The sequence below is a fragment of the Bos mutus genome, chromosome 16 (assembly GCF_027580195.1).
Source record: "Bos mutus isolate GX-2022 chromosome 16, NWIPB_WYAK_1.1, whole genome shotgun sequence".
NCBI classification, from domain to species: Eukaryota; Metazoa; Chordata; class Mammalia; order Artiodactyla; family Bovidae; genus Bos; species Bos mutus.
Genome location: NC_091632.1, coordinates 59,480,691 through 59,508,418, shown reverse-complemented (window position 1 = coordinate 59,508,418; position 27,728 = coordinate 59,480,691). Strand labels below are relative to the sequence as shown.

Sequence of the window (27,728 nt, the reverse complement as noted above, 5' to 3'; positions counted from 1 at the left end):
TGCTTTTGCAGAAAAACATTTATTATTAAAATCAATCTAAAAAATACAAAATACACATAGATTTTTCTTAAGATAAAAAAAAAAAACAAATTCTAAGAAATCACAGCTGCCTCCAGAAGGCCCTCCTTGGTGTGGAGACCCTCTCATGGCCATTAGGGTGGCTAAAGATAAGATCTGAGACACCCTGACATTCTTGGTGGATTTAACTCTCGCGTCAACTCTGTGAGGTAGAGAGGATCACGCCTACAGACGAGAAAACAAGCCCAGCGAAGGTGTGTAATGTGCTCAAGGCCACACAGCTCGTGAGCAGCAGAATCAGAAGTCAAACCAAGTTCTGGGTCCAGGTCCAATTTCTTTCTGCAACAGCATGAGCAGTCGATAAATGAAGTATGGGGGAAAATAAAGCTGAAATAGGCTGGTGAAATAAAAGCCTTGAAAGCCAGGTTGAAATAAAGGTTGCAAGCCAAAAAGAATGTCCATGGCCCACTAGGGTTAGATCCAAGAGGTAAGAAGAAGTAAGGCAATACGGCCCCAGGAGATCTAGTCATTCTCATGCTGGCTTCTTTGGGGCCACTCTGATCCCTGAGACTGGGCATGACCGGTACTGAGCAATGGCGTTGTTCTCATGGTAATAGTAGGAACCATGCCTCTTCTTCTGTTTGTTTTCTATTTAGTGTTGTGCTAGGCACAGAGCCTCAGAATCACTGACCAGCCCCTCTGGAAACGAATGCTAGAGAAAGGGTGTCAGCCATCTGTAACTTCTCCCAAGGTGCCCTTGCCACGCAGAGGATATATCCTGTAGTCGATGCAATGGGAGAGATCAGTGTTACTGGTTCTGAAAGGAAATCAATGCAGAGTAAGAACTGCTGGGGGCAGTTGCAATTTTCTAGATCTATTACTTTCCATTTGGACGTTGGCAAGACAAAACATTGTGTTGCTATGAAAATCAAGGAGATTTATGTTCTCTTCATTGTAGGAAAACAACAACTCCATAAAGGACCCCCAAATGGCAACTTAAGGGCTTCCTAGGTGGCTCAGTGGTAAAGACTCTGCCTGCTAATACAAGAGACACAGGAGACTCGGGTTCGATCCCTGGGTCACGAAGATCCCCTGGAGGAGGAAATGGCAAACCACTCCAGTATTCTTGCCTAGGAAATCCCATGAACAAAGGCACCTGGTGGGCTACAGTCCATGGGGTCGCAAAGAGTAGGACATGACCGAGCAACTGAACACAAAGGCATGCAAATGGTAACTGGCGGAAATAAAAGGTACAGAGTTATCTGTGGCTTGCGATAAGTGGAAACTGCTCCTTTGCCTAGGAGATGGTGGTTACATTTTGCAGCTGAATAGTACTGTCTTTCTTCCTTTCCTTTTCTTTCTTTAGAATGCATTGAGAGAGTTTATTGAGAAACCAGTCAACATCCTGGAGATCCTCAGGCCACCTCAAGTACTGCCGTTTCTGGACGAACCCTCTGATGGACTGATGCCTCATCAGATGGAACTGGGACAGGGATCCCACCACCACCATGATGAGGGCGCCATTGAGGTCAGCTAAGCACCTGCTCTGGGCATAACTGAAGGCTTCGAGGCACCACCCGTCTCTAAGGAAGTGTCTGCTCACGAGACAGACAATCTTTCTGCTGCTCCACACAGCATCCTGGATGTTGGCAATGTGGTTTTCCCCGGGCATAAAGTCTCTTTCTTCAAAGCACAGGTTAAATCTGTTTTGGCTGTTGTACTGGACATCCAGGTGTTTGAGCAAAGCGTTCTGCACCCATTCAAAGTCTTTGCTACTGAAGCACAAATAGGCATCGTATTTGTACATATCTGATTCTCTTCCCTTGATGGGGTCCTTCAACAGCAGACTCTGGGCTTTCTTATAACAGATGAAACAAAACCCCCTGAACTTAGTAACCGCAAGGGTGATCACGAGGAACAGAGTCAAGGTGACAGTGACCAAGATGAAAAGGGAAAACTTTAGGGACTCTAAAACTTCTTCTTCTTCACAACTTTCTGTGGAAAGACTGTAAATGGAAACCCCAGCCAGAGAGTTTGGGTACATGCAGTACATGTCTGCTGGAGACCCAGCTATTGTGATATTGGTTTGATTGAGCCAATGGATAAAAGCACTAAGTTCACACTCACAGATAAAATTGTTATGAGTTATGTCTATGGCACTCAGTGATGCAAATAAATCAGGATCAGGAGAGAGGAGCTGGTTTCCAGATATATCCAGGATCTCTAAGTTAGCAGGTAAGTCGCCAGGAAAAAGAACAGTCAGCCTGTTGTCTTTGAGGCTGAGTCCCCTCAGTGCAGTCAGATGATGAAATACTCCTGGTGGAAGGAAATTCAGGTAGTTTTTATTTAGATAGAGGAGTTGGAGATGAGAAAGCCCCTTAAAAATATCCCAACATGACCCAGTTTCCCAGGCAAGCTGCAACATATTTTCTCCAAGGAAAAGCTTTTCTAGGCTGGAATTCTCTGAAGGGGCATGGTTTTGGTGACAAAAGGAAAAGCGATTTTGATTTAAAATGAGAATCTGGAGATGAGGTACCTGGAGAAGGAAGTAGAGATCATTCAGATTTTCTAGCCTATTCTCTGATAATTGGATGAAATTGGCTGTAAGTGGGATGTTTGGCAAAGTCATCAGCTTATTGCCACTTAAGAAGATATTAGGAATGCTTGGAAGAAAATAAATTGTTTTAAGAGCATTATCCCGGAGGTCCAAGGTATTTAATTTCCCCAGGAATTTGAATGTTTTGTCCTGAATGATCCCAATGTGATTCTTCTGCAGGTCAATATAGGCCACCTTAGGTAGTCCATCGAAATCATAATTATATAATTCCCCAAGAAGGTTATATGATATATTGAGAACTTGGAGGTTGTCGAGTCCATAAAACGCATTCCTCGAAATACTGTTTATCTTGTTGTAGGCGAGGTTTAGGACCTTCAGCTCCTGGAGTGTCTCAAAGATTCGGAAGTTCAGGGAGAAGATATACCCATGTGAAATGTCCAGCTGTATCATCGAGCTCCTGGCCAGCCCAGCAAAGGTGTGGTAGTCAGGATCCTTCAGGTTGGAGAAGCCAAATGAAGAACCCATAATGTGATGAGTAAGAACCAAAGAGAAAATCTGGCTCCCATTGATGGCATTGCTGAAGTTTCTCATGATGTCCACCCCCCAGCCATTGCCAGAAACATCTAGGGTTTCCAGGACCATGTTTCTGAATGGGTTCAGACACTTGTTCCAGTCCACTGAGACCCTGCTGTACAGGTGGTTATCAGCAAGGCTTAAGAAGGAGAGTGTTTTCCCTTGGAGGGGTTTGAACTCCTGCTCACATACAATAGGTATTTTGTTGAAGGAAAAGTCAATGGACTTCAAGGAATTCAGTTCCCGGAATGAGGGATGAAGGTAAAGACTCTGAATTTTATTTTTGGATAGGTCCAAGTGAGTCAAAGATGCCAAATTTCTGAAATAACCATCTATTAATACAGCATCGGAGAGACCACAGGAAAACAGTCGAAGTTTAGTGAGGTGGGGCAGTCCCTGAAAAGCATCTGGATGCAAGAAGTCTATCTGACTTCCACCCAGGTCTAGGATCCTGAGATTGGGCAGGTTTCGGAAGGCTTCTCTGTAAATTGTCAAGGGGGTAAACTGAGTTCCCAGCTCCAGCAGCTGCAACTGCTCCAGGAAGGGGAAGGATGCGGTTGTGACTGTCCTGATATAGTTGAAGCTGAGCAGGAGGCTCTTGGTGGTGTTGGGGACCTGGGGCACTTGGGTGAGGTTGCAGGAAAGATAGATGGCTCTCCAACCATCAAAGAAGCAGGAAGACATTCCAAGTGCAGGACTGGTCAGGAGTACGACTCCTAAGAGAAGGTCAAGGCAGTCTCCCATGATCCTATGGAGAAGAAGGGAGAGTGAAGACACAGACATCTAAGCTCAAGGCACTGAGCAACAGCCTTGAGGGTGTTAGGGCCTGGGGGACCCCTTTGTGATGTGGTTGCTTCTTAGACCCTGTGTTCCTCTGGGTCCGTGGCCATGCCTATTGGCAGATACTGTGTGATGCAGACAGAGCTTTTCTCTCTTTTTATCTATTATGTTGCATTTTTTTTAAAATAGCAAGCATGGTTGTAAGTACTTCAGAAAATATTTAATCTTTGTGATAACTCGGCATTCATTCATAAGGTTGTGAATTCATTCATTCAAGATTTGCTTTTGGAAGTTGGGGAAAACATTAGGAAGAGATATATTTGAACTTCAGCCCAGCCAGGGACCCCATTCCTTTCCCAAGGCAGCCTCTGCTGAGGACTAGAAAATAAATCCACTGATTTTTCTTTCCCCTCTAATCTGCCAAAGATACTAAGTCATCTCTATTTATCCATCCTCACTTCCTACACAGTATAGCTCATCATGTAAAAATTGGGTACACCATTTTTCAGTTTAATAAGGATGCACTAAGCACCAACTGCATGCCTGGCACTTGTGTGACCATGTGAGCGTACAACTAAACAAAAACCAGACCCCTTACCTAGTCCAACAGGTAAATTCACTGTCTGTCTGGGTTGAGCATTTGCTTGTACAGAGCGGCAAAAGGCGCCGAATGAAGGTGTCCGCTATGTTCTCAGTGCTGTGCTGGGAGCTGTGAGGGTACAGAGGGTGCACACGGGCCCCTCAGAGAGCTTCACCTCTACCCACCGGCATGGCACCTCCAGCTGGTGCCTGCCAAGTACTCAACTTGAGCTACGTGTAGTATCAGAAGGCCTCTGCTGGAAGGTAAGGGAGGAGCTACATGGCTCAGAAACATGTAAAATATCACGTATGAAATGAGATGCCAGTCCAGGTTCGATGCACGATACTGGGTGCTTGGGGCTGGTGCACTGGGACGACCCAGAGGGATGGTGTGGGGAGGGAGGAGGGAGGAGGGTTCAGGATGGGGAGCACGTGTATACCTGTGGCGGATTCATTTTGATATTTGGCAAAACTAATACAATTATGTAAAGTTTAAAAATAAAATTAAAAAAGAAAGAAAGAAAGAAACAAGAAGAGGGCTCTGGTTTATGAAAACATCCCTGGTTCAGTTTCCATATCTGGGTAGACAGCATGAAGAGACCATGGCCCCAGAGGAGACACCAGCCCTGGATCACCTGCAGGCTCTGAAGAGTCTTTGTTGTATTGGGGGTGATTTGTGGTAGGGTTTCCACAGCACCTTTGAGGCTGTGACACACAATTTACAGCTGATCAGAAGGAGACATCAACTCCTGAGTTGACCCAAAGTATCAAAAGCAGGCCACGTTAGCAGTAGGCCAGCAAGACTTCCCTGTGGTCCAGTGGTTAAGAATCTGCCTGCCAGGGCAGGAGACATGGGTTTCATCCCTGGTCTGGGAAGATGCCACATGCCGTGGGGCAACTAAGCCCATGTGCCACAACTACTGAACCCACATGCAGCAACAAAGATCCAAGGCAGCCAAAAATCAATACATTAAATTAAAAGAAAAGAGTTGGGGGGGGGGCATGGTAACTCGTGTATACCATCAGATGAAAAACAACCATTGCCATTTCACATTTGAAATTAAACAATTTCCAGTTGGTAGTAATTAAATATAACCTACTATTAAAAATAAACCCCAAACCAGGCACTTGAGAATCATAGGAAAAAACTTGGTGAGGATGTTTATTAAGGCTCTTAATTTCTCTGCCATTTCCACCCATGGGCTCAGGGTAACAACAGCAGAGTCGCCTTTGTTCTCTGAAATGTCACCCCCATGTTAGCAAGTCAGTTTTACCTTCCAAGTCTACTCTGTTCAAGCTCCCATCTCTTGAGAGTTCTCACTGATCTCTCTTATTTCCAGTCTTATCCTCCGTTTCCCAAACAGCAGCCAGGGTGTTCTTTCAGAAACATAACCCAGAAGATACCACGCCTCCGCACAGACCCCCTTCCTCCTCCTCCCACTGCTCTGGGAATAAAATCCTGCAAAGACTTCCTTCATCTGGTTCTTGCCTGTCTCTGCCACACCCTCCTCCTCAATAACTTACTCAATTAATTTTTGCTGAGCATCTGTGTCTGGCACTGTTTTAGTGGTGAACACAATAGACCAAGCCTGTATCTCCAAAAATGCATGTTTGCAACATAAACCAAATTTTGTACCTGAGTTCAGAGGGTTCACTGTTCTCCTGAAGGCTACCCCTTTCAATCTCATGAGGAAAACCCTTGGTTTACATATGCCCACCACCAGGTTTTACGTTCTAGAACAGGGCTTGGGAAACTTTTTCTGTAAAGGGCCAAATGGTGAATATTTTAGGCTTTGCAGTCCAAATACTGTAGTTTATTAACCTCTGTTTTAGAAGAAAAGAGAATGGAAACTTTGATTTCACCAATGAGGATTTTAAGTGACTGCAAGATAAACGTGTTCTGATACTGAACTGATATTTGCAGGAAAGAACTAGCTTGGCCCCCAAGATACTGACAGTTTTGTGGCTGTTGCTTTATTCAAACATCAGAATGAATTCTTGTCTTATGTAACCTGACAGGAAAATCCTTGCAGAGACATGGGAGTGAGAATGCCAGTTCAGAATAACAGTGTTAAGATGTCTAGTTTCAATCCTGTTTCTTCACGGACCACTCAGGCTGGCCTCCAAATGTTGACACTGTACAAGGCAGCTTGACCTTGAATTCATGGTAACAACAAGTGAAAGAAAAGTCCCAAACAACACAAGTTCAATACACTCAATTTTCAAGTCTATAACAGGGAAGCTAAAATTAAACAGCAAGATAGGCCAGTTGAACAAACAGATATTAAAGAAAATCATTTGGGTTCATGTCATGCTATGAAGACATGCTACAGACCTATTTTCTCATGAAATACAGCAAAGTGTGAAATAGCTACATCTTCATCTCTGAAGCAGACTTCTACAGGTCAGGTGGCAGGATACATGAGTAGAGGAGCCAGGTGACCTGGTGAGCCAACAGGAGTCTGGAGGGGTTATTCATGAAGACAGAAGCTAGGAAGAGGGACCATCCCAGGAAGGGGTGTTCTGGAATGAGAACCAGGATCCAAAATGGATCGAAATAAATACCAATGAATGCCCTCTATGAGGGCAAATCTAGTTTCAAGGTGGGAACCAGGCCATAGAATTGTTTCAGACCAAATGTCAGAAAGATGAGCTTCCAGAGTGAAGGCAGGCTGTGAGACAGGGTGGGCAGCAGGTGTGGATTTAGGGAACCCAAGAAAAAAAGATCAAGTGACCTAAAAGTCCAGACCCTAAGTGGGTTGAAGCCAAAGGGAGCAAGAGGGATGAGAGTGTGTTGGGGTAAGGCCTGGAAGAAGCCTGTGCCAGACAGGGCTCATTGCTTCTTGATCCCAGAGCAGCTGATTGCTGGCAGCAGCTGCCGATCCCGCAGAGGAGGGCGCCATCCAGGGGTGTCTGGAGTGAGTTCTCAGCGGCAGCAGATAGAGCGGCCTGGCAGTGCGCTCCTAAACTATTAGTAAAAAGATGGTGAGAATCGACATGTACGGACACTGTTAGTTCCGCCATCAGGCAATATACTCAGTCCTTCCTAAAAATCGCTCGGCTATGCAAAATCACACAATAAAACCACAGGACTTCTGGGGGAAAAGAGGGCCGCACACAGCACGCAAAGCCTTCATCGGCAGCACCTGAAAAAACCTAATGAAAATGGTAGCACCATTTTCTACACGTATGTGGATAAGAAATATGCGCACACACACTGCAAGAAATATCCCTTTCCTTGAAAAAGGCCTGAGGGCTGCTGCGCGGGAGCTACTGTGAGGTGCTGGGAGGAGGGGGCTATTTGGTATCGGGAAGTGGAACATCAGTTGGGGATGGGTGTCCGCTCAAAGCACACACGGAGTGTGAAGGTCGCTGGCAGATTTCTGAGATCTTTTCCCTCGTCACATGTTGTTTGGTTCGGCTGGGTCGTTTTCTCCATGAAAGCTTAAGAAACGGCACATCAGCAAATGCAAATTTCACATTCACTAATAAGTTCATGTTGTTCCCTAATATATGAGTCATCTTCCCTAATACAGCAATACTGTTCCTTAATGTGTCAGTCGTGTTGGAACAAAGTTGTTATTTCACAGCAAGCATTATAACAGAACACCCGGTTCTCATTCAAGGCTAACAGTTCAAATTAAGAGTAGGACAAAAGGAGATTCCATATACGAGCTATCCTCTGCACCTGTGTGGCAGAGTCTGGAGAACTCGTGGGACTGGCTCAGGAATCAGCTCTGGGGACCAGTGCAGACTCAGGTGCCAAAGGGCTCAGAACCTTGGGCAGAGAGTGTCACCTCCAGCAGCCTTAGCAGGTTCCTGTCTCAATGAGAGACTGAATGAGACACGGCCTCAACTCTGGTGACATATGAGAACCACCTGAAGAGCTTTGAGCACTGAAGCTCAGGCTCCCCATAGACCAGTTAAAAGAGACTCTCAGGGGTGTGTACTCTTAAAAGTAACTGAATTTTGTAAACACCCCAAATTTTAGAATCACTGGTTTAAACCCATGGTTCTCTAACTTAGCCATACATCAGAACCACTGGGGGAGTTAAAATAAAATACAGGAACTAGATCCCATCTATGGGTGATGTGGTTGGTCTAGGGTATGGCTAGGGCATCCTGAGTTGTCAAACCTCTCCAGGTGATTCCAGTTTCAGAAGGTTGGCTCACATGGCTGCAAGTTTGACGGTACCTTAGAACCGGTACAGGTATTTGCACACCACACTCATCACTGCATTATGCACAACAGCCAACAGGTAGGAATGACCCAAATGTCCACTGATAGATGCGAAGATAATGTGGTACATCCATAAAACGGAATATTACTAAAAACAGAGGAAAAAGCTGGCACACGCTTCAACAACATGTGTGAACCTTAAAGATACTCTGCATGAAATAAGTGAATCACAAAAGACACATACTGTTTGATTCCACTTATATGAGGGACTTAGATTAGTCAAATTCAGAGAGACAAAAAGTGAATAGACGTTTCCAGGTGTTGGAGGGAGGGGTGGAGAATTATGGTTTTGTAGGTTCAGAGTTTCTGTTTGCGATGATGAGAAATTTCTGGAAATGAATGCTCAGTCATGTACGACTCTGTGATCCCATGGACTGTAGGCCACCAGGCTCCTCTCTCCATGGGATTCTCCAGGCAAGAATACTGGAGTGGGTTGCCATTCCCTTCTCCAGGGGATCTTCCCGAAACAGGGATTGAACCCGGGTCTCCTGAATTGCAGGCAGATTCTTTACTGTTTGAGCCACCATCTACAGTATGAATGTCCTTAATGTCAAGTATGGGCTTCCCTGGTGGCTAAGCGGTAAAGAAGCTGCCTACAATGTAAGAGCTGCAGGAGAGGCGGTTTCGATCCCTGCTTCAGGAAGCGGCATGGCAACCCGCTCCAGTATTCTTGCCTGGAGAATCCATGGACAGAGGAGCCTAATTTGCTACAAGAGTCAGACATGACTGAAGTGACTTAGCACGCATGCACAATGTCAAGTATATTTGACCACAATCAGAAAATAAAATTAAAGAGAAAAAAGTAATACCACCACTCCTAGAGTCTGACTCCTGGAGATTCAGCTGGATAGGTCTCATGGAGCTGGGGAAGAGCATTTTATCACCATATCCCAGATACTTTGAGGAGAGTGGTCCTCAGGCCACACTATGAGAAACCCTGGTCTAAAGGACCCCCTCCAAGTCAGAAACCCCATGCTTTTCTTAGAGGAAGAGAGCTGGAAAGAAATTCAGAGGGCTGTTGAGAATTGGGTTTTTATTACTGAGGCTCACTTGTGTCCAGGGCTCTGAGGGGTAACAGGAGCAGCTCGATCAATGCAGGCCTCAATACTCCTGCCAAACACTGTTAATTAAGATAATGAGACCAGAGGGAGAAGGGTTGCAGCCCTTTTCTCTGAGTTGAATTCATTTAGCTTTAATCCCAGCCGTCAGCAGAGCGGGTTCCCTTTCTTGACTTAATTGCCTGCCTAGCAGAGCCGCTGGCCTCGGCGTGGGTGAGTTACCAGCCTTGGTGTCTCTGCGGGAAGCAGGGAAGCCTACCCAGGGGCCTCTCTGCTCCCCTGGCACCACACTTGGCTGGCAAATCCTGCTGGCCCAGGCCAGGACTGCTCCTGTGCTAATTTAATACTTGGTTCTTAACAAATAATATTCATAATGGGCTGTTTGGCTACACCTGGGATTCCGAGCTTGGCCGCAAGGCTGGAGAGAGGACGTTTCTCCTGGCAGGTGGTGGCCCACATCTGGCAGGAGGCCGGAGCACCGGGCATGGAGAACCAATCGCTGTCTGAGCAAAACAGTTAATTCATTTCCAAATGGGTGCTGGGGAGGGTTTCTCCTGGGTTCACAGAACAATAAAAATCCTGGACCAAGTCCACATGGGGAGACATTCAAGTTCAGCCTCGGGAAAAGGCTCAAGGCCAGTGGACACGGTGATCTTCCCAGGGCAAACGTGCTCTCCAGATGCAGGACACAGCATCACGTCATTGGAACAAGAAAGCAAATGAGCGCTCTGAAGCCAGCAGTGTCGCCAGGGCCATGGTCCTTCCAGACCAGCATTCTGCCTCTGACAGCAGTTCTGATAAAACGCATGGTGACTGCTTTGCTGTGAACCTCAGCGTTTGCTCCCCAGATACAAATCCAGCTTTCGCACAAACCACCATAATTTCGAGGCTCTTCCCGAGTGACCTTTTTTTCACTCAACACCACCTCTTCTTGTGGTGACCAGCTGCTGTATTGAGAATCTGTGCTCGTCCTGGAGTCACTCCTCCCAGGCCCAGGCCCGGGCTCTATGCTGGTCACTGTGGGATGTTGGGGGTCCTCTGCCTGCCAAGGTCTCATGGTCTGTAGAGACTCTAGAGCAGTGATGCCCAAGAGGTGTCCTCGCACCAGCAGCATCAGTGCTACCTGGCCCCCCTCCTCTACCTCCTGAATCAGAAGCTCTGGGGCATGGCCTGGCAGGCTGCTCTATCAAGCCCTCTGGGTGGTTCTGATGCACTTTCACATCTGAGAACCACTGGACTCGAGTCTGAAGGGAGGAAAGAAGTATATCCTAATAACTACAATACCACAGAGTGGATACCTCATGCCCACAGAGCTCTGAGCTTCCTCCCTTTCTGCATCCTCCCCAGTCTCTGCGTGCTCAGTTGCTTTAGTCGTGTCTTACTCTTTGCAACCCTATGGACTGTAGCAGTTCAGGCTCCTCTGTCCATGGGATTCTCCAGGCGAGAATACTGGAGTGGGTTGCCATGCCCTCCTCTAGGGGATCTTCCCAATCGAACCAGCATGTCCTGCATTGCAGATGGATTCTTTACCCACTGAGCTACCTGAGAAGGTACCATTATACACATGAGAAAACTAAGGCCCAGAGAAGTTAAGTAGCTTACTTAAGGTCACACAGCTCTGATTCCCCTCTAATCCTAGTGACTCCGGTGTGGCTGTCAGTGTGGGAGGACTGCTGCAGCCCACCTCTGGGTCTTCATCTGCTGCTCTGTGGTCACTTCCCCTTGGTCACAAAGGGATGGGCTCCTGGGGGAAGGTGAACCTCTCAGCCCTTCACCCCCTTCAGCTCCAAGTGAAGGTCCACCTCACTCCACAGTCAGTCCTTCCCAAGATGACCCCTTTGAAAATGCTGAGTTCTCACCCATGCACTCAGCATGACCCTCTCCCTTCCAGGTCTCCTGGGCCCTTCCTTCCACTAGGCTGACTCTCTGATGGCCTCCTGATCCCTCTCAAACCTTCTCTGCTCTTCAAATGCATCTGCCTTTCCACCTCCCCATCATTCTACACCCCAGGGACCTTCTCTTCCAATTCTCTGCCAACACCTTCAACCCAGATCCCTCCTCGCTCTTCTCTCCCATCTGTCTACACTGGCTGCCTGCCCACTGCATGCTAACACCCGGTGGCTATAGTTCTGTTGGGAGGAACCACACTGGTGCTCACACAAATACGCAGAATCCAACAGTGCGGTCACCCTCTCTCCTACCCCTAGGGGTAATTGCAAACCTCTGCTGGTTTCCCCGCCCATCCTGCCTGGCCTCGGCCCTCTCAGAAGCCGCTGAAACCTTGCTTCCTATTTCCAGGAGAAAAAGGCCTGGCTCTCTTTGTTTTTGTAAACTATTTTCTTTCTAAAAAATTATTTATTTATTTATGGCTGCACTGGGTCTTCACTGCGGCACACAGGCGTTCTCTAGTTGCGGCGAGTGGGGCTACTGTTCGTCGTGGGGCACAGGCTTCTCTCTGCAGTGGCTTCTCTGGCTGCGGAGCACGGGCTCTAGGGCACACAGGCTTCAGTAGCTGTGGTGCATGGGCTTAGCTGCTCCACAGCATGTGGGATCTGCCCAGATCAGGGATCAAACCTGTTCCTCCTGCATTGGCAGGAGGATTCTTAACTACTGAGCCACCAGGGAAGTCCAGGAAGGCCTGGCTCTTGACCTTGCATGTGCTGCAGCCACCCAGGGACTCCCTATGTCCCCCAGCAAGGCCTACCAGGGGGCTCAAGGCCCGTCCTGGTGGGAGTACCACGAGAGGCCACTGGGAGGTGGGCTTTGGCGTGCAGAAAAAGCAGAGCCCGCTCAGGTTGGTGCAGCCACAAAGGGAGGCTCGCTTGTGCATACCTGGGTGCAAAAGGTGCTCCACTGGCAGGCCTGGCAGTTCATTCATGCGAACAAAAAGGAAAGTGTGCTCCCCACCCACCCTTCTCCTCAGACCCATTACATGCCTGAGGAGACACAGTCAGCAGCAGCTTCCGTGGGCATCATGGATTAACACATCAGGGCAAAGCCTGGTAACTGATGACTGTTCTCCAAAGAGGGAACAGAAAATCAGTGCAGTGGGTCCCTATGCGCTGGTGTGCCCTCAGAGAATGGTTTATTGACTTGCTGGCACCTGGTAGTCTCCTTAGGGTCTGTTTGCATCTCTCTGTTGCATGATGCCTTGATACAAAGCTGGTCTCGTACCTCTAGCCCAGCAAGAAACTTCCCTTTCATGTGTCATGGGGTGGCAGGGGAGATCACGAGAGACTCAGTCAAATGCCTTGCTGCATTCCCAGGGCTGCTGGAAGCTGGTAATGCTGTCAGGATGGAAATGAGCTGAGTCTGATACAACTTGCTGGTCTAGAACCTACGCATACCTGCAGGGGTTCCCACCACCTTTCCTCAGAGCTGCAGACCTGAGACCAGATCTCTTCTAGGAGATTGTGCACATCAGCTGCCAGGCTCACTATACACCTTGTGCGCGTGCTCAGTCATGTCTGACTCTGTGACCCCATGGGCTGTAGCCCGCCAGGCTCCTTTGTCCATGGGATTATCCTGGCAAGACTACTGGAGGGGGTTGCCATTTCCTCCTCCAGGAGATCTTCCCCACTCAGGAATTGAACCTGTGTCTCCTGCATTGGCAGGCAGATTCTTTACTACTGAGCCACCTGGGAAGCCCTTAAGCTCACTGGTTTGTAGCTTATTTTGTAAATATCTGCTGAATGAATCAATTTGTCACATCCTGCCTCTGGGTCCTGCTCTGTCTTCATGACCTGCAGGGCCAGCTACCAGGGTGATGAGGGCAGGTCTGCGCTCTGGGTTCCTTGGATGGGCTGGTCCAGGTGGGGGCAATCTGGGGCCCTTTGGAGCAGCCCCATCTCATCTGCTCTTTCCCATCCTACCTGGGAGTGGTTATCTGTGCTTACAATAGCCTCTGAGAGGGAGCATGCCCCTCCTTCTTCTTCCACATCTGGACGTAGCTTGAAATATCCTCTTGGGCATCTGTAGCATCTCCTCCACATTCAGAGCACTTGGGGCTGTAGTCTTTCTGACTCATCAAACACTGTACTCTATTCGTCTTTGGTTGTGGACCCTTACTTCCATCTTCAGTACATATGAAACTCTAAAGAGGTGGGTAAAGTCAGATCAGCTTCCTTAATCCCCCACTGAAAGAAGCCTCAAGTACATCAGTGCAGATGGTGGCCAGTCCTGTGACATTCATCTCGGACACCACCACCAGCATCGATTCCCCTCACTTCCAGATGTTTGGGTTGCTGCTGCCTCCTGTCCAGGCTGCTGCAGTGACTGACCCCCTACCCACCCCCGCAGCAAGTCTTACCCCCAAACCTGCATTTCAGGCACGGCTCTGACCAGAAACCTTCTGGTTTCTCCTGACCACAATGATCCAACTCTTCAGGGGGCAAGACTCCACATGGACTCTAATCTATTCCTGGAATGGCTGATTAGAGGGGTCCCTTAGTGCCTAAACCCTTTCATTGGCCAGAGGGGGAAACTCCAGACAATCTACTTTCTGGCTTTTCTAGTCTTGCCTGGGCTCCGGGGATAACTCACCTTCTCCCAGTGTGGCCTCCATCCAGCTTCTCTGCTTCTACTGATCCTGGACATGGGGTGCTTGTCCCCGTCTCATCTGTTTACCCAACCCCAACTCACCCCTCACAGGCTACCCTAGAGGCCTTCCATGAAACAGTTCTCATATTTCCACAAGTACTTTATCTCCTGCCCTGGTTCTGTGGACATGTCCACGATGGCATTTTCATCACCTCATTCCTCCTCCAGCCTGCCCATCTCCTGAGGGCAAGGACCCAGTTTTGCTCAAGCAGTACCCCCGAGGCACACAGCACAACTGAAGCACCCGGTGAGCTGTTTCCCATTCATATTCTGAAGGAGGGTGATTTTCATCAGGAGTACTTACCTCCAGTCCCAGCACAAGGGGCTTCTGGTGTGTTCTTATTCTAGAGACATGAGGTCCCTGATTGTTTAAAGGCTTTAGTTCCTAAGACTCTGCCAACCTCCTCGCAGCGAAGATGGTGGTCAGTGTTTTTCTGGTGAATTAGGAGAAAGAGTTTTTGCTTTCCTAAGGGAGAACAGGAAAGCTAATTAGGAGGGAGAAGCAGCGAACATTATGGAGATGGTTTTCTATGCCACACAGTGATTTTTATCTGTGGGGGAATTTAAAACATTGAGTGTGTCCCTGATTAATTGGAATTGGAAAAGATCAAAACCCTTTTGTAAACTGAGGCATGTGGAACATCAGAGCTGAAGGGACCTGGAGAAATCTCAGGTCCAGTCTCTGGGTCAAGGGGTCGGGCGGGGAGGCTCTCTCCCTTGTCACTCTGTGGAGGGAACTCCATGCTTTCACAATCCACTCCATCTTTATTGTCATGGCGGTGGAGAGGAAATGACCCAGATGCCCCCTTCAAGACAGTTATGTGGTCATTTGCCAGGGGCTCACACAAAGGATGGGAATAGTCCATCATCTACTCCACAGTGAGCAGAGAGCTTGCAGGTTTCTAGGAAAAGAGCACAGTTTGCCATCAGAGTTTGACGTTTCTAAGCAATACAACTAGGTAAATTATGGCTGATCTAGGAGACGTTGGACAATTATTGAGTCTCAGATTTAGGATGGGATGGGTCCTGAAAGTTAAGGATGCCATATAGTTCTTTTCACTGTTTTATAGATGAGTAAACTGTGGCTCAGAGGTTAAGTATGTGCTTAAGGTCACATAACCATCGCATTGCAGAGCTAGGATTTGAATCCAGCTGTAAACTTGTCGTTTTGATCTTCAAAAAATAAAAATTGTGGACACTGCAAAAGACATACAGAGCCTCCAAAGATGATTTGCATATGAATCACCCAGAGATCTTGCTGAAGAGCAGATTCTGACTCACGCTGGTCTGGGGGAGGACCTGAGATTCTGCATTTCCGACAAGCCTCCAGGTAATTCTGATAATGCTAGTTCAGTGACCATGAGCACTAAGGACTTGAGAGCTCCATTATGGCCCTCACGGCTCACTACTCAGGCCGCCTCAAACCCCCCGGGGAACGATGTATGAACAAGATTCTGCGTGATCACTTTGGAGAAGCGGGGACCATACATTCACTCCCAATTCTTCTTAGTCCTGAAGACTGAAACATCGGATGTTTGCTCGAGGAGGGTTATTTGACGTTTCAGAGGGAAGGGAGCTGGGCAGATCACATCATTTTACTTGGAGCTGAGGAAACGACTTAGCAACTAAGTAACAACGAGGAAACAGGAGAGCTTGGGTACCATTTCTCTGGCTCCAGCACAGGCGCCTCTCCTGGAGACCAGCAGGGGGCGCACAAAGGGCGGAGAGCAAGGTAGGAGCACTCCGAGGGCCAGGAAAGTCTGAGCTGAGGAATGTGGAGGCCACAATGGCTCTGAACTGAGCCCTGCGGAGAAGTTCCTATTGCTTGCTTAAGAGTAGGGAGCATGCAAACGCTCCTGGCAGGCTGGCCATTCCTGGAGCATAGGGAGAGGAGGCTGCGACTGAATTTCAAAACAGGAGTGTGATGTATTTTCTTTCCTAGCACGCACCTTGGAATTATCCACCCTCACCCCCACCCCCACATCCTTTGAGGTTCTGAATCTGTTGGGCAGTGTACACAATTTTGATTTGCGGGGAAAGGTCAAAATGACAACTAAGTGTGTAGCTGGATTCAAATCCTAGCTCCACAATTTAATGGATGTGTGACCTCGAGGAAGTGCTTAACCTCTCTGAGCACCAACTTAATCATCTATACAATGGCAACAATAACAGTTTCTCCTTCCCCAGGGAAGCATATTCAGCGGCTTCTGAGGAGACTCTAGTGCCCGCACGGAGAACCAGTTATTGATGAATAATCCTCTAATATTTCTTGCTTCTTTAGTAGACAGACATCATTTATCCAACTGCACCTCACCAAAAATGTATTCCTTTTGGAAACCACTCAAGGGAAACAGGGAGAGAAGGAAACAGAATTTCTCAGTACACTGGCGTGATTTGGTGTTTCTCTTTTCTGCACTCATGGGAAATTAATGTAAAAGCTTTCCTTATAGTCTTTACTATCTCCAGGTGGTGGTCCCCACAAACCATCCAGAGGCACTGAGACAGGATGAAAACCAAAATGGTTCAGGTACAAAACGGCTTCTCTTCTGTCTGCTCATTATAAACTCTTTGTCACCCAGTTTTAAAGCACCTGACTGCAAGAAATAATTCCATCTGAGCAGTTATTAAAACCTAACAACTAGCATGACACATCTAAAAATCCCTGGGAAAAGACAGCTCACCAAGGCATTGACTTCCCTGGTGGCTCAGACGGTAAAGAGTCTGCCTTCAATACAGGAGACTCGGGTTCAATCCTTGGGTCAGGAAGATCCCCTGTAGAAGGGAATGGCAACCTACTCATTGTTGCCTGGAGAATTCCACAGAGGAGCCTGGCAGGCTATAGTCCATGGGGTTGCAAAGAGTCTGACACTTAACAGTTACTGACTTAGTTGCCTGTCTTCCTCAGGCAGCACAACATTCTCAATTAGAAAATTAACATATAAGACTGACAGTCTCCCTGAATGCAACTCAGCTAAACGCTGAGTGTTCATGGGCAAAATAAACTGCCAAGAAAGATAGGCAGCTGCAAGGTCAGGAGCCTGAGAAGAGGGCAAGCTGGGAAATCTGATACTGCATCCCCTGAAAGTAATGACACAGACAATCCGCTAAGTGCAGCAAAAATCACTTGGATTGTGATGTAAATTGGAAGTTGGGGAGAGGCATGGTGAAGAGAAACCTTATTAAACTATGATCCCTTAGACACAGAGGATGCAAATGTGAGGAGAGAGGACAAAACACTTCAGAACTGTCCGGGGAGGGATCTGCAGGCTGTGCTGGGTTAAACAAAAGCATCATGAGAAACCTTCCCGGGCTGGTGGAATCAAGCCTGCTCTGCAGCTGAATCAAGCCTGGGCAGAGATAAGGGAAGGGAGAGGGAGGGAGTTGGGCCAGGCAGAGGGGTCCCCCATCTCTGGGCCTGTTGGGTGCAGAGGAGGAAGGAGGATTTCATTGGTGGTGCCCCAAGACGGGAGCAGGACAGGCAGGGCTGGGAAACACACCCCTGTTATAAGGACACATTCTTCCCATGTGCCCGGCATCCAGGGACCTCAGGGAGGTCTGTGGAGTGTGGAAGCAGCCTGGACCAGCTACCCAAGGTGGGCTATATTCCCCGCTGAATGAGGGTGGAGTCAGCAAGAAACTGGGCTCTTCTGCCCTGTGGGTGATTCTTTAAAAGATGCATGAGATCACTGGGCTGGGATCACTGGGCAAGAGCTCTGGACTGGGAGAGAGGAAAGCTGGTTTCTAGCTCTGTTTTGGCCATCACCTGGGTATCCTTGACAAATTTAACTTTCCTTGTTCTGTTTTTGTATGTGTTTGATGGGCAGTTTGAACTAGAATCATTTTCATAGCCTGGAAACCTTCAAATTATCTAATGAGATTTGCTGAGTGTCATGACAGCCATCACAGACCAGGACACAATCACCTCCCCTACTTTTTGGCAAATTTTTGAATCTATTATAGACAATCTTAAAAATATCTATGGAAAATAATGGTCTTGTGAAAGTCACTCAGTCATGTCCAACTCTTTGCAACCCCATAGACTATACAGTCCATGGAATTCTCCAGGCCAGAATACAGGAGTGGGTGGCCTTTCCCACCTCCAGGGGATCTTCCCAACCCCAGGGATCTAACCCAGGTCTCCCACATTGCAGATGGAATCTTTACCAGCTGAGCCACAAGGGGTGTACCAAAAAAATGGATAAATAAAACGGATTTACATATATCTGGGGGCATCCCAGGTGGTGCTAGTGGTAAAGACTCCACCTACCAAAGCAGAAGATAAGACGTATGAGCTGTGGGTTTGATTCCTGGGTGGGGAAGATCTCCTGGAGAAGGCATGGCAACCCACTCCAGTATTCTTGCCTGGAGAACCCCATGGACAGAGGAGCCTGGCGGGCTACACTCTATGGGGTCTCAAAGAATTGGACACGACTGAAGTGACTTAGCAGGCAAACACGTATATCCTGGCCTCAAATAGCAACTTTTTCCTACCTAGAAATTTACTCTCAGAGGGGACAGCTCCTGTGGCTAGATCATCTTTTAAGAGTAGAAAACTTTCCCCCCTCCATGTATTTCCACCTTCCTCTGCCCACTTCCATCCTCTACAATCTCCTGACATCACTGCCCCAGGCTAGTTATATAACTCAGGAGTAACTTGCAGAATCTTCTGGCTTTCATTTCCAAAACAAGGACTTAGGTCCAGGACACAGAGGCTTTTCCAGGAGGTCTTGAGAGGAGTGAAGTTGGAGGGGCAAAGCAGGGAGGTCTGGAAGAGAGGTCTGGGGGGTCCTGGGAGGACAGGACTTTGGCAAGCCCCTAGAGTCTGGCTGGTCAGTCCAAAAGTAGCAGAGACCACCAGAGAGGCGGGGTCAGCAGCCTTCTCAGTGGTAACCTGAGTGGATCAGACTGGTGAGCAGGATCCCCCGCAACCCCACCCCGAGCTCTCAGCACTGCATAAGATCCAGAAATCGTGACACCACCCTGTGGTGTTTTCTATTCTTGCCAGCCTGGTGAGACAAAGCCTGCAAACTAATATTAAGTTGATCTCTACAAAATAAAAGGCAGGGCAGTATTTCTTGCACAACTGAGCATGTTACTGATTCATACTCGCAAACCTTGTGTGTGTTGAGAAAGAAAATAAAGTTAGCCTTGGAATACTCTAGAACCAGTTAAGTCTCTGATCATGAACCTCAGAACACAGAAACTTAGGGCTGAAAGTGGTTTTCCATCTTGCCTTCATTATGAAAAGTGAAAGTGAAGTCGCTTAGTCATGTTCGACTCTTTGTGACCCCATGGACTGTAACCTATCAGGCTCCTCCGACCATCAGGTTTTCCAGGCAGGGATGCTGGAGAAGGAAATCCTGACCCAAGGATCAAACCTAGGTCTCCTCCACTGCAGGCAGATGCTTTACCATCTGAGCCACTAGGGAAGCCCAAAATGGTCCACATCCAGGTTCCTGTTGATGTATGGCAGAAACCAACATGATATTGTAAAGCACTTGAAAGTGAAAGTCACTCAGTCATGTCCGACTCTTTGCAACCCCATGGACTATATAGTCCATGGAATTCTCCAGGCCAAAATACTGGAGTCGCTAGCCTTTCCCTTCTCTAGGGGATCTTCCCAACCCAGGGATCGAACCCAGGTCTCCCATATTGCAGGCGGATTCATTACGGCCTTCATTATGGCCACCTTCAAATGCTGGCTCAGTTGCCCTGTCTACAGAATAGAGTGGTTATGAGGATTCAATGAGATGACACATATAGGTCATATTTCTGGGATCCTGGCAGTGTACTGCACATGGTAGATATTTATTGATGATTAAATTATTTATGACTAGTAAAGCTAGTCTAACCCACAATGAATAGATAGATAGATAAACGGGTTTGGTGACCTTGGATAAGTCATGCTGTCAGCAGCACCACGATTAAGAATTCTGCAATAAAGCTGGAATCACAAACATCCATCTACAGTAAAGCATGAGCTGCTCACCCTGAATTAATATAGTGGTTTGAGTGCTCTTGCCTGGAGAATCCCATGGATGGAGGAGCCTGGTGGGCTACAGTCCATGTGGTCGCAAAGAGTTGGACACGACTGAGCGACTTCACTTTCTTTTCACTTTAAGTACACAGACCCTGAAGCCAGACACACCCAGTTGGAACCCTGCTCCCACTCACCACTGTGTCATTGGGTGAGCTCCCTGGGCCTCATTTTTGTCATCAGAAAAATAAGAATAATAACAAGACCCATTTTACAGGGACACAGAACAGTGTCTGCTGCTGCTGCTGCTAAGTCGCTTCAGTCGTGTCCGACTCTGTGCAACCCCATGGACTGTGTCTGGCTCAGAGTAAATGCTGTTTGTGTGTCTGCTATTATAACTGGTATCATGAATTTGTGCACAGTCAAGGAGAAAACATCTGGCCTGCACCATTATGAAGCAAAGTCAAGTTTGGGGCACTGGAGATGAGTTTACCATGCGTCAGGGAGGTGAGGACCAACTGCTTCCAGGTTGCAACATCATATCCTTGGATTCGGCAGTACCATGGCTTGGGAGCTTACCCCAAATGAGAGTTCCCTGGGGCAACTGTTGGGGAGCAAGGTTAAATGAAACACAACCAATGTGAGCAGGGCAATTCATCCATATTCCTTAGCATACATGGGCTCTTCCCTCCTGCATGGAACTGTGGTTAGATCTCTTACAAAACAAACAAAACTATCCTCTCTTGACATGACCACTCCCCACTTCCTGCTGAGAAAAAATCTATCCTTTTGCCGTGGCCAAATTCCACAGATGTGAGGTCTGAAGACTCCGCCCAATGTTTCCACTGCCTATTAATCAGCCTCTTTTGACCCCATGAGATCTGGCTTTCCTATGGGAGTGCCACTCAAAGCTCGCCTCCTTCTCATCTGTTTTTGTTTGAATCGCTGTTCTTTTTGGCACAGACAGCTTTGGCCACGCATCTCTTCTTGAACTATCTCCTCCCTTGGCTTCTTTGATTTTCTTCTCTCTTTCTGTTTTCCACCAGTTCCTCTCTCCCACCACCACCTCCAGAATATAGGTTCTCCCCAAGACCTCAGCTTAGCTTATTCCCGCAGTGGTTGCATTGGCTTTCACAAGCTGAACCGTCCTCTCTGAGATCCCGTCACCTCCCTCCAACCCTGACCACATCCGCACTCAAAGTGCACTTTTCTGCTGATTAAAGGACATCCCCACTTACGCATCCTGCAATAACTTTAGATGCAAGAATACTCCAAGGTGACTTAACAATATTTTGGATTTTGAAAATCCTCCAGAAAATAGAAACATTTTTGCATGGCACTCAGAGTCATGGAGTGGACCTTCCCTGAGTCCAATTCCCCCTGCCTCGCAGGATTATATGCCAACCTTCTGTTTTCCTTCTTCATATTGCTCATCACCAAGTCTTACTTTTTTCCTTTCAAACATCTCTCGTGTTGTCCTTGCTTTTACAATTCCAACCAATGGAAATGGCATAAACAGGCATTGGATGGATGGTTCAGCTTTCTATCCAATGCCTGTTTATTGGGCACTCTCTCCCAAGAAAGTTGTTAGCTGAGAGGGCTTCATCAAGGATAAACCCAGCCCAAGTGACCTGGGAGCTAAGGGTCAGGAGCAGGAGGCACCCACAAGAGGGCATGATGCTGTGAGAGGATGTGCTGGCAGGCAGTGAGGCCCAGAGGAGGACATGCAAACCCAGCTTGAGGGACCTCTACACTCGGGATCCAGACACTGAGTGCTATGGATGGGGAAGGGTAAGCTCTCAACAGCAGTAGGCCTTCCTGGCAGAGGCTGTCAAACAGCAGAGTCAAGGGAGACAGGGAGCCCGGGCCTGAGTCTGCTGTGATCCAACTGGTTCATAAGATTGAAGTGTAAGTTCAGGGTGTGAACTGGTGGGAGGGGAGGCTGGAGAGGACACCCTGGGGCCAGATCAAGAAGGACGTTGCAGTCCATTCAGAGGCAGTGGTGGTGGTGGTTTAGTCACTAAGTTGTGTCCGACTCTTGTGATTGCATGTACCGTAGCCCACCAGGCTCCTCTGTCCATGGGGATTCTCCAGGCAAGAATACTGGAGTGAGTTGTCATTCCCTTCTCCAGAGGATCTTCCCAGGGCTGCTAAGGGCTTTAAGTACTGCCACTGAATTAAACCCAAATTCCTCCACCAAGCTTATCCAGTCTTTAAATTCCCAATAATAGCACTTAACCCACAAGTAAGTGAGGTGCTTCCTGGTGCCCACCTATGGCTGAATTTCAATCAGGAATCATTTACTGAGTGCTGTCTGCTATGTCTGCTGTCTGCTATCTAAGCGGACTGCTAGATGAGTAAGACACAGCCCAGTCTCAGCTGGTGGGGCAAAACCCCTCAAGCCAACTGGGCAACACAAAGTGTATAGGCTTCAGTAGGTGTTCGGTCATGGGACAGTGGAGGGGAAGGAGGAGCCCTCCAACTCTGCCTGAAGACCAGGGGAGCGGCCAGCCAGGAAAGTCTTCCTTGGGTAAGGTGCTATTTGAGATGCTATTTATGCTTCCTAAAAACCAGAGGATTCTGGGGACTTCCCTGATGGGAAATGTTTGTGTGTGTGTATGTGTGTGTGTTTGTATGCATGAAAAGAATATACAAATGGAGAAGAGGGACTAGCCTGGTGGTTCAGTGGTTAAGACTCTGAGCATCCAATGCAAAGGATGAGAGTTTGATCCCTGGTTGGGGAAATAAGATCCCACGTGCCATGCTGTGGCCAAAGAAAAGAGCCAAAAATATGCTCCCCACCTCCAAACAAAACAAAGAGGATTCCCCAAAAGACAGAATCCTGGGCACAGGACAGCAAGTGCAAGGAAAGAGAGACATACAGAAGAGGCCTGGTCAGAATGGCATGAGGTCAGTGTGGCAGAGGGCGCTTGACAGTGGCAGGAGGCGGAGCTGGGAAGGAAGGCAGAGAATGTGGGCTGCATGGGGAAGGGGAGAGAGAGTGCCTTTGCTTATTCTGAGCTTCAGGGGCTTTTCCCTCTTTGCCTTGCCTGGTGCCTGACCATTGTTTCTAAATGCAGCTGAAGACTAAGCAGCTCCTGGAACCTCTCTGCCTTTTCCAGACCACACGGGCTATCTTCTTTGAACCAGCAGACCATGCCACACAATTTCATTTGATTGCTCTCTGTTACACAGGTGCTGGATTCTCTCCTCCCTTGAACCTCGAAGCCTCTAAAGGGCAGGAACATTCCCTCAACCAACCTGAGTTGGTCCCATAGAGCTGAGCACACTATAAGTCATAGCCCCCATGTCGGGGAAGGCACTGCCAAAACAGAACTGGGAATTCCCAAAGCTTGTGACCTTGCTGAAGATTTCCATCTGCTTTCTGCATTCTTTCCCACAAAACAGAAAGGGAAACAAACATAGTGGATTCAGTCATTTCACATTTCAGTGTTTTCTTGCTCTCCGAGTCTGTCAGCAGGAACAGACAAACAGGACTATTTTGATTTCAGCACTCAGCAACCCAAACTTCCGGAGACAGGGAAATAAACAAAGAAAGCTCTGGGATACAACTTCACGGAAGCCTTGCCTCCTTAGAAACAAACCCCCAAAGCTGGCAGGGATGGCTCTGCATTCAAACCACAGACTCTAAAAGATTTTTGATCTACTCAGAGCTCTAATACCCGAGGGAATGGATGATTCTGCGCAGTCATTTAAAACAGGAGCACCAGAAGGGTGATATGCAGGGGTGTGGTCAGAGGGATTGTTAAAATACACTCAGTAACTAGCGTTGGCCTGGTTCCCTCCTCAGGGAACCCTCTGGAATGTCCCCACAATCCCACAAGTTGGGGATCAGCATCGAGCCCCACAGACCTTCTCCCAGGTTCCTCTTCCAAGGTTTCCTTTCTGATGGGCTGTGCCATCCCCAGGTCGGGAGGGAGGGACGCGGATGCTGGGCACAACGGGACGCTGCTGGCCACTGCCTTCTGTCCACAAGCACAAGGATGAAGTGAGTCTGAGAGTCGAGGAGTCCTTGGACAGATTGGTTAATACTCAGCCCGGCTGAGTAAATGCAGGCAGAAGTGATCAAACGACACACACTTGGGCAGGGCCTGGCAGCTCTCCAACATCAGTGTGTGATCACTATCAGCCTCTTCCAGGCACTGAGCAAGAGGGCAGCATCCCAGACGCACCTGACAACACCATATGCCCTGGGTCATTGCCCAGCAAGAGCACCTATCTGAAGGACACTGGGATTACCTGCTTGCTTCTGGGTCCAGGTGCTGGACAGGTGTTCAAAACACAGCCTCAACGGACTTGCTGGGACAACACCCCTCACCCCATGACAATCCACTATCCCCGTCCTCACCCCTTAAAAAAATATCATTCCATCTGCGGTTTCACAGGAGTGTTGCCACTATGCTCTTATCTTCACAAGCAGATTTTTCATTTTAAACTATTTACCTCAGAGTCTTTGCCAGGCTGCTCTACCTGGTGTTATGGGGGTGGAGATGTGGGGGTTCAAGGCCTTTTGTTGAGCAGCTCAGTAACTTTCTGGGATTTCCAGTGGTCCTGCTGAAGGTGGCTATTTCCCTTTTCTAAGGAAGATAGTGAAGCCACCTGCCCTTCTCAGGGTGGGGACGAAAGTGAAAAGGATGAAGTCTGATAGCACTGTTCAAAGGTGGAGGTGCAAGTGACTTCCTCACAGCCACAGTTTCCAGAGTCCCGCTGGCAAGGTATCCACGTGCTCCCCCTTTCTCCCTTCCCCCAGGGATGCCCCTCGAGAAGCCAAGAGCGAGGTCCAGGGAATGGGTCCAGGGAATGGGCGCCCGGGACGCAGGAGGGGAGCTGTCAACAACCCAGGACACCTCGGCCAGTAGAAGAGGCGCCCGGTGGTCACAGGTGGCTGGCTCCCCGCCCCCCTGGGGGCTCCGGGTCCCCGCCCCGTCCCTGCCGGGGGCCAGCAGCCCTGACCTGCCCTCGTCTGCTGCAGAGCTCTCACCTCCGGGGAAGTCTGCCCGCGCCTCGCACACCTCGGCTCGCTCCTCGCAGTCGCAGAAGCTGAGCCCCACGCGGGGGCCGGAAGACCTCGCCGGCCCCGCCCCCGGGCAGGCCCCGCCCACCAGGCCGGCCCCGCCCCCTCAGCCCAGGTAACCTCTTTGTTCTTTCTGGCTAGCGGCCGTCCTGCTCGAATCTTGAGGCTCCTCTGCTGCTGCGGGGACAGGCGAAAGTGTCCGTTTGACGAGGAAGAATATAACGGACCCAAGGACTTGGGGGGTCGGGAGAGAGGGACGCGGATGCTGGGTGCATGGGGCGCTCTGGATCCAGGGAGAGGGGCCGCCTATAAGGGGGGGCGGGCTTCCAGGGCTGGGAGACCCGCAGAGCTGCCACCTCTGTAGACTCCCAGAATGTCCCTCGAGATCCTCCAGGGCAGCTTTCGCTTCCCTTTCTCTTCCCATCGCACAGGGGAGGAGCTCAGGCCCGAGGAACTGGAGAAGTGGTTCGAAGACACAGTCAGAAGCTGGCAAGACCGTGCCCTCTGACTCCGGCTGCAGTGCTCCTTCTATGGAGCCAAACCTCGGGCTAAAAGCGGAACATTTTGATACATTTCAGCCAGCGAGTGCCAGCTGGGAGCTGGCGTGATTTGAGGAAGGAAACCCGGGGTTGTCTGAAGAACCCAGGAGAAAACAGACCCTTTCTGTCCTATGAGAGCAGTGATCCTTCTCTCTTCTTTACCCCCACCTCCTCTGGGGCTAGAGTTTGAAGGAAAAGGGACCTGTCAGAAATAAGAACCGGCTCCCTAGAGGCCTGTGCAACCAAACGGTTAAGGAAAGGTGCTGATCAGAAAGTGGTGGAGTGGCTCTCTGGGAGGAAACCCAGTTGGGGGGCAGACGTGGCCCTGTCTTGAGCAGGACTGGGGTTGGGGGAGCGTGAGGGTGGATGCACAAACTGCGTGGGTTGTTGAGTCTCAAACCCGCACTAATGAGGGGAGCTCGGGTGTAATCAGAACAGCTGACTCCCACTCACCGGGGAACTGGGTGATTGGATGGGCAAGGTGTGAAAGATCCGTGTAAAACCCTGGCACTTAATTACAGCGCAAGGATCTCTTTGTAGAGTCTTCTCGGCTCCCGTCCTTGACTGGCAGCCTGAAGTGTGAGTGACAGGTTGTCTCAAGTAGGTCTGAAGGGCCGCTGTGCAGAGCGATGGAGCCGCCTTCCTGCTCAACCCTAACCCCCAGTGGCGGGGCTGCGGAGAGAGAGGCGCGCTCACACTCGGGCTGCCAGGAATGGGTGGGAGGTGCGGTCTGCAAGAGCTTCCAGTGAGGGCTGAGAGCTGGGAGCCCCAGCGGCCAAACCTGATCGGAAACAGAGCCTTGCTGGTGGTGGGGGTCAGTCTTTTTTTTTTTTTGGTTGGTGGAACCGAGAGCACATTCAAGAGCTTGGTTCACAGCACATTTACCCTGCTTTGTCCTGGTGGAACTGCAAGGCCAGCTGGGGGCCTTGCAAATCTCAGGAGCAAGGGTGCTGGGGATAGGTAGGGGAGGAGGGAGAAAGTTCCAGGCTGTGAGGTCTCCCCAGGGACAATGAAGCCCTCTCCCCAGGCTGGCACCCGGCTTGGATACTGTTTCCATCCATCTGGCTTCAGGGGACTCATGTCAAGCCTGAAAGGACCCTTAGGTCCTGTCTACCTGACAGTGTCTTTCGACAGATGGGGTCATTTGAGGGAGATGACAACTTTCACCTGAATGGACAGGACAGCTTAGGATCTTCTCACATGTGTCCTTTGAAGGCCATCTCTCCCCAGTCTGGCAGGGGAAGGGGAGGTGATCAAAGTCTTTGCTGATTTAATCAGGACTGTGAAGAGGGCTGAGTGCCGAAGAATTGATGCTTTTGAACTGTGGTGTTGGAGAAGACTCTTGAGAGTCCCTTAGACTGCAAGGAGATCCAACCAGGCCATTCTGAAGGAGATCAGCCCTGGGATTTCTTTGGAAAGAATGATGCTAAAGCTGAAACTTCAGTACTTTGGCCACCTCATGTGAAGAATTGACTCATTGGAAAAGACTCTGATGCTGGGAGGGATTGGGGGCAGGAGGAGAAGGGGACGACTGAGGATGAGATGGCTGGATGGCATCACTGACTCGATGGACGTGAGTCTGAGTGAACTCCGAGAGTTGGTGATGGACAGGGAGGCCTGGCGTACTGCGATTCATGGGGTCGCAAAGAGTCAGACACGACTGAGTGACTGATCTGATCTGATCTGAGGGCTCTTACTTGCTTTTTTGTCTATTAAAATCCAGAGTGGTACACAGGGTGCTCACAGGCACAGCCCTCTTAGAGGTACTTGTCA

General features: G+C 49.0%; 1 protein-coding gene across 4 annotated transcripts; it reads right to left on the bottom strand.

The window, feature by feature from the left end:
- TLR5 (toll like receptor 5) lies at positions 1 to 25,851 on the bottom strand. 4 transcript variants are annotated; one of them, XM_070385460.1, is made up of 6 exons: positions 25,537 to 25,851; positions 24,255 to 24,367; positions 20,875 to 20,985; positions 14,709 to 14,870; positions 13,702 to 13,898; positions 1 to 3,896 (listed from the first exon to the last, which is right to left on the bottom strand). In XM_070385460.1, the coding sequence occupies exons 5-6, from the start codon at positions 13,830 to 13,832 to the stop codon at positions 1,316 to 1,318; spliced, it is 2,712 nt and encodes a 903-aa protein (XP_070241561.1). In that variant the 5' UTR covers positions 13,833 to 13,898; positions 14,709 to 14,870; positions 20,875 to 20,985; positions 24,255 to 24,367; positions 25,537 to 25,851; the 3' UTR covers positions 1 to 1,315. The 4 variants fall into 4 exon arrangements, with proteins under 4 accessions (XP_070241561.1, XP_070241562.1, XP_070241563.1 ...); XM_070385461.1 differs by lacking the exons at positions 20,875 to 20,985; positions 24,255 to 24,367; positions 25,537 to 25,851 and adding an exon at positions 25,384 to 25,495; XM_070385462.1 differs by lacking the exons at positions 13,702 to 13,898; positions 25,537 to 25,851 and having other exon boundaries at positions 1 to 7,475; positions 24,255 to 25,375.
- Positions 25,852 to 27,728: the final 1,877 nt, after the last annotated feature.

Excerpts from the sequence above, each read along its gene's own strand:
- TLR5 (XM_070385460.1), bottom strand. The coding sequence starts at position 13,832 with ATGAGTCAGAAAGACTACAGCCCCAAGTGCTCTGAATGTGGAGGAGAT. Across the intron at positions 3,897-13,701 it reads GCTCCCTCTCAGAGGCTATT|GATCATGGGAGACTGCCTTG; the intron begins GTAAGCACAGAT and ends TCTTCTCCATAG.